Source organism: Synchiropus splendidus, chromosome 14 (genome assembly GCF_027744825.2).
Source record: "Synchiropus splendidus isolate RoL2022-P1 chromosome 14, RoL_Sspl_1.0, whole genome shotgun sequence".
Classification (NCBI taxonomy): domain Eukaryota; kingdom Metazoa; phylum Chordata; class Actinopteri; order Syngnathiformes; family Callionymidae; genus Synchiropus; species Synchiropus splendidus.
Genome location: NC_071347.1, coordinates 11,214,860 through 11,227,203, shown reverse-complemented (window position 1 = coordinate 11,227,203; position 12,344 = coordinate 11,214,860). Strand labels below are relative to the sequence as shown.

Below are 12,344 nucleotides of genomic sequence, written 5' to 3'. Positions count from 1 at the left end.
GCATACAGTGACGCACACTGCGAAGCGTTTGCAGGTGACTGCAGTTTAAATAAATTATTCGTAAATGTGATTTTATTAAAGATAAAACGCCAATTGGTGAATGATGTTTCACATTAGTCTTATTCAGAACCATGATGCAGAAGTCACCACGAGTGAGAAAAGCGCTGAGGCTGCTCAGTACAACCACACCAGGCACTTATCAATTGGCAAAAGATGGAATGATAAAAAAACAGGAATACATTAAAATAGTTCAAACTCATCATCCCTGTTTGTTTATTCATGTTGTTTAGTTTCTGTTGTAAAGCTGAAAAATTATGTTTAACTGCCTTCTTTAATTCCCTTTGATGGTCATTTCTTGGTCAAAAGCTCCCGCTAGAGTTGACTACATGTGAGTCGTAAAAACAGATGAAATCACTCACATTTTCCGCACAATTCTACAGACAATAAAAAGGTTAAACAAGCAAACACCATTTGTAATACTTCCAAGATGGTATCCTTCTTTCAGCCGGTTAAATAATAAAACTTTCCATGTGAATTGAAAGTCAACCGTCGTCCCGTCAGCTTCGACAGATACTCACTGATGCAGGACAGCAGGTCGTTGAACCTCTCTTTTGGAAACAGAGGGTTCTCCAAACCCCGGAAGTAAAGCTTCAGCACGCCAGCCACAGAGTTGATGTCATGGTTATTCTCCTCGTCTGTCAGTGGGTCGTTTCCTGAGACAGACATTTGGGATGTTCAGCAGGACGTCGCGCCACATGTTTACAGCACAAACAATTCAAGTCAAAGGTCTGATCGTAATTGTGCACGTCATCTGGCGCTGCCAACCTCTTTCAAATGAGTTCTTGATGTCATTGACTTCCAGCTGGGATCCAGACACCCGAAATATTCCTTGATGTTGCAGCCCTGCGGAGAACATCAACCACGGATAATGTGAAAATACAGAAAGAGTGTTTCTGATTCAAACACAAAATCAGAGCACATTTAGGATGGAGCTACATCTAAAGCACCTTCTGTCCTCAGCGACCATTTGTCACGCAGTTATGGATAATTAATATGGGCGTAACCACTATCATTTGGGATTTAATTTAATATAAGGAGCGACTAAAAGCATAATTGCTCTTCAGCAGCTCTTCTCCTTTCATATTTTTAGTCGCATAGATTGAAATCACAAGACCTCGGCGCGAGCTAATCTAGTTTTTAATCTCACTTGAGGGTGATTTGCGCGTGCTAAGTGCAGCAAAGATTAACACAGCAGTGCAACTCACCGTAGAGGTTGATGTAGCGGATGCAGCTTTCCACCACACGAGGGATAGCCTGTCCAGAGTCCTTCACAAACCAAACAGAAGAAATATTAACACGATTCGGTCCTCATGCTCCAGAGCTACAACCTGGAAATGTTTGTGCTGAAACATGGCGCCGTGGTTAGAGTGGGAAACACAAATAACTAACTAACCTGTTATTAGCATTCAAAAGTTACTGTTTTCCGTTAGTGATTTATACGCTCTAATCCTATATAACTAGAGGGCAGGGATTCTAATTTCCAGATTACCTGAGAGAACTTGATATAGAATACGTTCCCCAGTGTTTCTGCAACTTCTTTAAACCCACTGGAGTCAGAATAGCATTTATTTCCAAATGTTTTAGCATTTAATTTGAATAATATTTTACCTCAACCTAAAATCTCACAATTGGATGTTATACAAGGGAAATTTCGACTCTTGGTTGCACCATTATTTGCCATAATACTAGAAGTTCTGCATATTCTGGATCAGCATTTGTTCAGTTGTGATCTAAACAACAGAACTGACAGCTACAAAACTCAGATTCCAAGATCCAAAACTGTTTTACGGTTAGTTAATGAGTTAATTGTGTTCCCCAATCGAAAATTCATCTTAGCTACACTCAAGCTAGGTTTTCAATAAGAAAGGAGGAATGGAGGATGGACACAAAGAGAAATTCTGTTGGACATGTTGAAAATACAAATTAGATTCTGTCTCTTGCATTGTCAACTATGAGTGTTATGATACGTGTCCCTCCACTCTTATCGCAACACCCAGGGTGTGTATACAGAACAGTGGTGGAAATTGGTTCTCAGACACACATTGCATCCTACCGTGTGCAAATGGTAGGATTACTAAATATCTTGAATAATTTGATGATGTGATGGTTGATTTTTGTGCTCAGTTTTCAGCACATTCTCCGTTCCTTGTTGACTTTGATCCCAACAATATATATATATATATATATATATATATATATATATATATATATATATATATATATATATATATATATATATATATATATATATATATATATATATATATATATATATATATATAAAATTCACATAACACCTTTTGAAATGTTTCATTTTAATATTTGGCCTTTTTTCCACCACTGTGGAAGGACACTCTGGATGCTGCCCACATGCCTAATGTACAGCAAGCATGACCAACAGGCTCGGTGACGGTTTTTGAAGAGAGAACCAGAAAACCAGTCCCTGTTTCATTCTATGAACACAGTTTGCAAGTGTAGGTGATGTTAGTACTGCAGCAGAGACAGAGTAGGATGAGTAAACATCATACTGACCCAGACTGACTTGAAGGCTTTGTGTTGACTTAAATATAGTACAATGATCTTGAAGTAATGAAGGTAATAAGGAGGTGCAGCATCTCTCTTGAATGTATTTCTCTGTAAGCTCACCACATTTTGTTCCTGTGCAGGAGCAGGATTTTAATAATACAGTGGCTCTGTTTACAAGCCTAAGGGTGCACACATGGCCTGAATACAGAAACCATCTTGGAGAGTGGAGAGGTGAGAAGCACAGGTCACCGTGATGTAATACTTGGGAAGAGGATGGCTGCTCTTAAGAACCTGAAGTGGATCCAAGTCAGTCCGAGTCATGTAAGAGGTAAGGAAAGACGAAAAGTGCAGGCAAGCAGCACGGTCCCCCCAAGAAGTCTACCTGGTGTCGCGTGTGTGAGTTCCGTCGTCCACGGCTACAGAAAGGCAAGAGCCAGAAATGGAGGGAGAAAAAAAAAGAAAAAGCAAGACCCAGATTAGAACCACAGCAGCTGCCCACCGAAGCCTCTTCTTCAACTGTGTGCTGGGAAAACACCGAGGATAAAACAGTGGGAACCGGACAGCAGAAGGCAGGACTGGGCTGGGTCACTCTTTGGAAGGGCTGAAAAAGCCACAGGAGGGAGGCAGCACACCTTACTGATTTGGCATCCGCTTACAAACTGTCATTAACACTCTGCTAAAAAAAAAAAAAAAAAAAAAAAAGAGTAGTGCCAGGTCAGCAGTGAGTCACAGGAGCTGACTGAGACCAACACTTATCCCTCTGGCTGCTCTGCCTCACCTCCTGCTCTTCCACAAACCAGTCTCTCTGGGGGAACCCACCAAAAATGGCCAGAAAGCCAAAAAGCAAGGCAGAAAGAGGAAGAGTAGCGATGTGGAGCCGGCAGTGAGAGAAGCTGTACCTTGATAAACGTCTCCAAATTGCCATTAAATAACCTAACATTAAAAACAGAGCGGGGCCTGGCACGCCGGGTGCCAGTGTGGGTTTTGTACGCCCCGTTTGGATGTCTACAACAAAACAAGGTGTTAGAATAATAACACAAATGAAGCCATATCCAGTATTCCCGTCAAAGAAGCGGGTCTGAGTGTGTGTTGGTGTCAAGCTACATGTGCCCCGTGATCGACTGCAGCCCCCTCCCTTGCCCAAAATGGAAGAAAAGGAATAACCCATGATTTGTCAGCACTGGACTGACTCTTTTAATCCTGCAGATAAAGAGTGTAACCCTTAAGGGACTTAACTCACTTGACTCAAAACAAATGAGCAACTTAAAAAAAAACAACATTTAAAAAAAGACCCACAAAAGATACTAAACTGATATTGGAATATTATGTTTTTGTTTTGAGGATTTTTTGTTTACTGCATTTGGATTGGATTTCAGAAAGTTTTCACGGTACCTGTAAAGCACCATGTTTAGTTCAAAACTAGAATAATGATATTTAAATATATATATATATATATATATATATATATATATATATATATATATATATATATATATATATATATATATATATATATATATATATACTAGCCCTGTCTCAGCGTTACTAGTGAAGTTGTCCAGTGAAGTGCTATTTTTGGGATGTATTTTGCACTTATTGTGTTCACATAAATGCATTGAATTTACTTTCTCTACATATAAAACTGAGAAACTCCAGTTTTGATCTGAGAACTCAGAGTGTGTTTACCTTGTGGTCATGTAGTCAGCTCGGTGGCCTGCAGGTAGAGGAGAAAAAAGATTATGTGGTGGATGAAAAGTGGGCACTCATGCTCCAACATGCCCTGTGGTGCTTCAGCGTCCTTGAAAGAAGCTTAACATCTGTCGACAAACCCACGTGGAGAAGTCCCGAACACACGACGGCAAAAAACTGCAGCCCACATCCTTTAAACAGCGCTAGCAATTAGTCAGGTATGCAGTTCTATACATACAGCGGGTTCGGGACAGACACCGAAAATAGCCTCCAAATGGATTTACAGAACAAGAGTTTTAAACACCAGGCCATATGGCTCTATTAATAGAATCAGAGTTGTCTGGTGACTCACACGGCACTTCGGCTCATCCACAAGAGCATGACCAAAGAGCCAGCGGGGCAGCAGGAGGAGGCTCTCATTATTTATTAAGCAGACAGTTTAAGTAAGACCACCAGGGCGGCTCTTTAGCACCATGACAAATGATCGCTGTCTTGTTTGATGGCGAGAGGCCTCGAGGAGACCCCACCTAGAGACCGAGGTAGCAACAGAGTTTATCATTGGACACTAGAGGTTTGATGGTAGGTTAGACAGGGGACTGAAACACAATATAACACCAAATGACTTTCTTGTTTTAATGCTAAATACAGACAGAACACTTGTCCGGTGAGGCGGACTATTGCGCTCCCTGAAATATTCATTTTTCCCAGCACCAAACACCAAAAGTGTTGGGTGCAACTTGAATCAACATCCTTGTATATCACAGTTCAAGTGATGCTACTGTGAAAGAACAATAGTAACGCGAGCTAACAAGAGGGAAAACAAGGCGACCCAGTGATGTACCTTCTCCGAGCGTCCTCTTCAGCACGTCATGTTTGGCCTGCAGTTTGGAGATGAGATTACTGCCTTCCAGATACTCCCGGAATTTCTGTGGAGAATTGAGAGTAATTACACAGCGGGCCGCAGCGTCGGCTCTCTCCAGACAGCAATCTACGATCTGGCAGCCAAGGGCAAAGGACATGAAGCTTTTTCAGAGCCTTTATCGGAGCATGTCCATCTTCAGACCGGAACAGGAAAGCATTAAGGCATCAAAGATGGAAGAGAATGAGGTTTCTCAGTCTGACTGAAGACTATTTGAAACATATTCAAATGCAAAAATATTATATTACTTTTAAACATGAATGAAAGCAGGATGACATCTAAAACCTAGGATGCTTTTCTTAGTATCATTTGGTAGTGACAAGTGATGTTTTGATGAGGTTTCATGAAACAGTGTCACAATTTTCAGAGCTCAGTAGGTGGCGCTCTCAGTTTAAACATGATGTGAGATTTCAGAATAGTTGTTCATAGCCAAGATAAATGCAGGGATTCATGCAGCTGGCAAAATGGGTCACTGACATTCAACTGAGCACCTCATAGATAAAAAAAAGGTCTTCTGAGGTGTGATGGTCTTCCTACAACTGTCTTCAGGGCTGTTTTCTCGTCCTCCTCTCCGCCTCAGTTCAATGACTCACCATGAAATAGAACTGCTCAGTTTCCTGCTGGTTGGCCCTCCTCTTGGCGATGCTGGGTTTGCTGAGGTACGTCTCCGAAACGGTGGACTTGACAGACTCGGTCGAGCGGCTGTGATGAAAGCAATCCGATACATCATAGTCCTCGATGGTCACCATGTCCTGGATAGTTGTTAGTGTAGCCTCAGACGTCTTTTTGATCTGGGGACACCAAAGGAGCAGTGGACTGCAGTCACAAAAGAGAGGCTTGAATCTGTCAATCAGTCATGTACAGAAGAATACATTTGGTTACATCACTTCCAGAAGTTAGCTAAAAGAAAATCTGCGTCATTTAAGTCCAAGATGTAAATGTGTATGATGAAAGAAGAGAAAATAGACTTCGACAGAGAAACCAAATATAGAAATTAATGACTGAAATGTTTTTCGAAGAATTATGTTGATGTTAATTCTAATTATATATAAAACGTTCATTAATTCAGTTCGAGAAATAGGATTTAATGTATGAATGAATATTTTAATTTGGTAACACTTTAGATTGGTGAACACATTAACTTTTAATTATAACTATTATTAACCAACTATTAACATTAACAATAATTCAACAAATAACTTGTTCATTTATGGTTAATACTCGGTTATTATGGTGTTGTTTGGAGTGAACTTTTGTTCCAGGGTAAAATCTAGTCTGTCTTAACAAGACACTTACCAATGCTTTATATATATATATATATATATATATATATATATATGGAATGGAACATATAATAGAATGGAACACATTCAAACGCGTTTACAACATTCTGCACCGTCTCCTCTGTGTTCAAAGGCTGCATTAGCGTGTCGATTTTCTGCGATAATGAATTTAAACAAAGCTAAAGCATGATAAGAAAATGAAACACAGCATGTGTATTTAACCACTTGACCTGTGCACAAACTTCCCCATGAAGAAATGGATACCTCTCTTGCAATGTAGTGATGTATTACTTTGCTGTCACGCACAGCACTTTAGCTCAAACTAGGTGACGCTTGAGCACAAACACTGCAAGTTGAAACACAGCTAATGACAACATACAGGAGGAAGCGAGAGATTCCACGATCATAAAACATCAGAAAAGTGTCAGGCTGTCGCTTGGAACACCCCAAATAAGCAGCATAACTACAAATCGGAATGAAGAAGAATGAGGTTTAATATTTAAACAATAAGTTAAGTTAAAGAACAGGAAGGTGAGAGACCCAGTTTGTCATCAAAGAGACAAACAACCAAGCAGGCGACAAAAGTGCTTACATTGAAAAAGCTCTGGGGTTAATACATTATTTACCAGCAGATTAACACGCAGAGTACTAACTACTGGGTCAAGTAACAACAGCACTTTAAGTAAGAGAACATAAACACCAGCGCTAAACCTGGAGAAACCCTGACACAGCGAGGAGAGCGATGAGAAACCTAATGACAAAGGCATGGTGAGTCAACTAGCTAAAATATAGACCTAAAAATGAATGATTTGTTTTTCGGCTCTGAGGAATCACGTATTGTTGCAACACTGTTTCCTTGCTAAGTTGTCTGACAGTTATCTCAACACATGATGGGCGCTCCAGCGGGAGGCTGCAGCACGAAGACAGGAACTTTGAGCTGCTTCCTTTCTGACAGTGGAAGCAAATATTCCCCGCAAAGTTGACGGTTTAAGAACTTTCTCAAGAATAACAACCTCATTTTGGAATAAAAAAAAGAAAGAGGATGCGGACGATGGTTACCGAGTAGTATTCCTCCTTCAGGGTCACCACTGACATCAATTAGATAATCCCAAATGTTTTCTTTCAGCGGTCAAACAGGAAGCAGCTGCGACTCTTTGAGGCGCTACCCTCTGGCTCTTCCTGGCCGGATGAGTATCGAATCACTTGCTGTATATTTGACAGTCGCACTTGTAGGTCACCACTCCACTTTGGAAGTCTATTTTTCAAGGATGAATGTGGCGTGCCGCGATTCAGAACGAGGGGCCATCTGGCGAGCCGAACACAAGTCAGCAGTGCTCTCTTATTGTGACCCCCAGACGTCCGGGAAGATCAGGGGCCAGACAAGGACGAGAACCAGCAAGCCCTGAGTAGGACTGCGAAAAGACGTTGAGAAGGAAACTATATGTTCACGTATTGAACAAAAGACTGTTGATATTTTAAGGGCCAGCAGCCTTTCCAGCATCACACACTTCGTCTTGAAGTTTTAATGTCATGTTTGATCTGCAAAGTCGGTTTGGTTCAACTTTTAAAAACCGTCAACATCTAGCACAAAAAAAAAATCCATCCCCTCATCACGTTACCTCCTCATTTTCTATCTTCAGCGTCGTCAGCCGAGACTGGAGCTGCTGGAATCTCAGTATGAGCTCCCCGTGAACCGGCGGCTGCACCGAGATCTGACACACCTGGAGAGGGAAGAGACGGAACACATCGTCAGTGATGAGGAATCCTGAAATTACAGCCCGCTGCCGGAAAAACAAGACCTCCGGTGAGAGCTGCGCCCAGGCCTCCACAGCCAGAGCTAGTAAACAGGCATGACAGCAGCATGGTGAGCCCCAGCCAAACACTTAACACATGTGGAGAGATTACACGTGGTTTGTCAACAGCAGCGTCCCGTAAAACCTGATCCAGTCGCTGTGATGCAATAAAAGCTTGTATTAAAGCAGAATGCATTGCTTCGCATCAACTCCAAATTCACCTCATAACTAAGTGTCCTGAAGGTGTTCAAGCACGAGGGCAATTCAGTGGAACTGAAGATAACAGCTGCGCGATTTCTACGACGCCTTAATTAAAGTAGTAAACTTAGCACTCTACCTCGTCTCCCATGTGAGCTTGGAACTCAAACTTGGAAGGAGGACAGAAGGCCGTTGGGTACATCTCCATGAACCTCTGCCGGTCGCTTCGAGGGTCCAGGCTGTCCACGGCGTTTTCGATAATGTCCAGGCCCTCGTGACGGGACGTCTCCAGGTTGTACTCGGCAGAAAGGTAGGTCCGCAGGGCTCGGTTCAGACTGGCATGGTACCCCAAATCACAGCACTGGGTGGAGAGGGACAGCCAAATGTCAGTCTCAGGTTTATGCTGGGAGAAAAACCAACACTCACCCAGACATACAAACAAAGCAGGTGTAGACCACTAATATGTTGCCACCAAATTTGTACTAGCTTCATACGGACATCACTATGTTGCATTTGTATTTTAAATGTTCATGTTTACAAGGAGTAAAATACTTATTTAACATGCTACTCTGGCTGCTATACGTGACTATAGAACAATATTTAATTCATTATTATTCCTTAACTAATTCATTCTAAGTATAAAGTTCATAATTTGACTTCATTTAGATGTAAATTTAATTCAAAACACTTTGATCTTCCCACAATAACTAATAAGAAAGACCAATGTTTCATCTGATCCATTATATTTTATTGCATTTTATTTTATTTTTTTTTACTTTTGAGACTGCTGCAATGCTACATGTTGATGTGACTGTAAAACAGGGAACAGCAGTGAAACAAACTGTTCCCTGAGTCACATCATGGAAGCACTATAGCTCTGGATATACAACATTAATAACGAAAAGGGTGTTTCATCTCTTTTGTCAAGACTAAACACTTCTTTTTTTGTGCTGAACCACATCAATGGTGCCTTTAATATTCAAATTACATTTTTAATTGTAATGCATTCAACCTTGCTGAAGTCCAACTCATTCCAGCACAGCTGGAGGAGTAAACAAAAATAACATCACCTCTTAGCTTGTGGTGTTTTTTCATCTCTAAAAAGTGCCCCCGCTCCATCAAATCATAAAACACACACACACACAAACATCTAATCATCGACAAAGGCACCCTGGTGAGCTGTGATGTCTTGGAAACATGGCAATTTAAGAGCGCAGCAAGATGTCGGCTCTTTTCGCTTTGGCCCATGTTACACATTAAAAGCAGTGCACTGCCTGCCCTGCACAGACTCACTCTGAAGCTTATGAATTCAAGAAAACTCAGTCAAAGCAGATACACAAATGCATGTATCATGGAGATCCTGAGTTAAGGTCGAAGGCCCAAATCTGGTCCACCAAGTAATTTTACGTGACACGCAAGAGATTTAAATGGGGGGGAAATTAAACTCAACATGAATTGAAACTGAACTTAAAACCAAGTCCAAAACATGTTGATGTCAGACTACACTACACTACTAGTTTCTCATCTTCAGTTGCAAGTCGGTGGTGAGCCTTCACCAGGAGGAACATTAGTCCAGGGATTCTGATCTGTCCAGACTTTGTTGGTCATAATTCAATAAATATACATTTTGTTTGGCCAATAACTTATCATTATAGTGGTCAGCAACTAACAAGTAGTCACTCTAAGAAAGACTGAGTTGTGTTGATGGAGCTTGGTATCAATACCAGTTCACCACTTCCCTTCCTTCCATATTGATACAAACTTACTTTCAGATACCACAAGCACAATCATATTTTGAATCATGAGTGAGCAATATACACGACAGATGTAGTGAATGAAGAGGCCGGCGCTGTGCATTAGAAAAAAGGAGGTCACAGATTTCGTCACACTCCATTCAGCCTGACGAAAATAGAAGGAGAACTATTCCAAAAGTGTGACATGGAAGAATCGGTGGTGCGGGATTTTAATAATGACATGGCGTGAAGAAGAAAGGGGAGTTTTTCATCGCTGGAGTTAATAGGCTGCTTTAATTCTGTCCTGCACTGTAATTTCCATCCCACAGTCTGGTGTCCTACGATGTCTTTTATATTCACAACGGCTGCTAAAGTCATCAGACTCTGATTAGAATTCTAAAACTCCTCTAAAGGTTCTGAGGACTTCTCCCTGCCTCAGGAACCAGAGAGGAATCAAACCTGTGACTCACGGCGAACGAGTGCTGAGTAATAAAATCTCTCTGTAATTTGTAGGAAAAGAAGACAAAAAGAAGAAGCTTGAATTGATCTGGTTTATTTTCTCCATTGGTACTATAGTAAGGTCTGAAAATTCCATGTTGCAGTTATGGTCACTAAAATGAACACGGTTATCATTATGACTGAGGTATTGCTGCTATGTGCTCAGATGTTCAGAAAGTACATAAGCACACTGAAATCTGTTAATGTTTTATACAGCAAAAAAAAACACAAATCTGAGGATGATTTTCAGTTTGGTGAGGCGACAGTGAGCCGCATGGCTTCCTTTTTGTCATGTAATAGTGATGGGTCTCATGTCATGGGGCTTCATGAAACAATGTCCTACTTTTCTGAGGCCACTAGATGGCACTGTCTCTTCTGCTTCAAACTGCTATTTCAATGAAACCTCACATCATTTCTGAACAAAACACTATTTGGATGTCTCTGAAAATTAGGACATTGTTTCATCAAAACTGCACTGTTTCATGATACCCCAGCTACCCATCACTAACAAAACAAAACCAACTTGTCGAGCTAAAACATGCAGCAGAATAATCTAATTTCCTCCAGCTGTTACCTGAACTAGTCACAGCATATGTTTAATAGCACATGTGAGACGCTTTGTTTGTACTTACATCTATTAAGTCCGACAAGTCGTGGATGTAGTATTTGAAGACGGAGGAGTTTGACGCCTCCAGCGTCAGCAGGTACTCGTTCCTTGCTTTGATTGACTTCAGCTTGTTCTCAGAGTACTTCGCTTGACGCTGGCGAGAGAATTAGCGAGAGACAACATCAGTGTGAACAGGGTCACATTTAACAAAGTGTTTTTACACCACACAACTCAGACAGATGCGGGTTTTTGAAGCAGTGATAAATAAGAAAAACAGTATGAAACACAACACACAGTGAGAGTCTGACTCACACATTTTTCGCACCATCAATATTTGAACACAGAAGACATTCCAAGACAAGACTCCTCACACCTCATTCTTGTGTTTCAGAGGCTTACTAAAAGAGAACTTTTTGAAGATCTGTTAACAAAGCTTTCCGGTTACATCGGAAATCAGCTGCTGCTTGCACTGGACACAAGTGCGACCAGAGGGCCACATTTGGCCCCCTGAATCTATCCACTCCTCTTTAGGTCCTGAACATGTAGAAAGGTTCAATGACTTTGTGACTGTGACTTTCAAGTCTCAGTCGTTCATAGAACTGAAGATAAATACAGGTAACTACCATTTTTAGATGTTCTATAATGGCTTCAGATGCTCAGAGGTTTGACGCCTAACCGCTACTATTTCACTTTGTTCTCCATGAATCGAGCCATGATCACCTTCTCCTTCATCTTCTCGATCTTCTTCACAGAGTTCCGCTTTTGGTACTTGTCCTCCATGCGGATGCTGAAGACCGGATCTCCTCTGCTGATCTGCTTCTCCTCCTGTTTCTCGGCTTCTTTCAGCTTGCTCTCAGCACTGATGCTCTCTGAGTGGTACATGTGGTACGTCTTCATCACCTGCGCGCACAGAAAAAGGGTCCATTTTAATTTTTAAATAACTCAACATGCTTTTGATAAACTGAAGAAAAGCCAAAGACAGAAGGAACAGGAACTTCCAACAGAGCCTTGCTGAAACGCTAATCCATCTTTATGGCG

The 12,344-nt window shown here is 41.3% G+C and overlaps 1 protein-coding gene across 3 annotated transcripts in view; it reads right to left on the bottom strand.

Moving 5' to 3' along the window:
* Positions 1-12,344, bottom strand: part of srgap1a (SLIT-ROBO Rho GTPase activating protein 1a) — a 74,878-nt gene that overhangs the window by 16,660 nt on the left and 45,874 nt on the right. For 2 of the 3 annotated variants that reach the window (XM_053885122.1, XM_053885124.1), the window contains exons 5-15: positions 12,027-12,206; positions 11,332-11,460; positions 8,608-8,829; positions 8,097-8,198; positions 5,788-5,985; positions 5,117-5,201; positions 4,273-4,300; positions 3,486-3,591; positions 1,266-1,326; positions 826-903; positions 579-713 (exon numbers count right to left, since the gene is read on the bottom strand). In XM_053885122.1, coding sequence (XP_053741097.1) covers positions 579-713; positions 826-903; positions 1,266-1,326; positions 3,486-3,591; positions 4,273-4,300; positions 5,117-5,201; positions 5,788-5,985; positions 8,097-8,198; positions 8,608-8,829; positions 11,332-11,460; positions 12,027-12,206 — 1,324 coding nt within the window. Of the gene's footprint in view, positions 1-578; positions 714-825; positions 904-1,265; positions 1,327-2,968; positions 3,003-3,485; positions 3,592-4,272; positions 4,301-5,116; positions 5,202-5,787; positions 5,986-8,096; positions 8,199-8,607; positions 8,830-11,331; positions 11,461-12,026; positions 12,207-12,344 lie in introns of all 3 variants that reach the window. The other variant, XM_053885123.1, reaches the window with a different exon arrangement.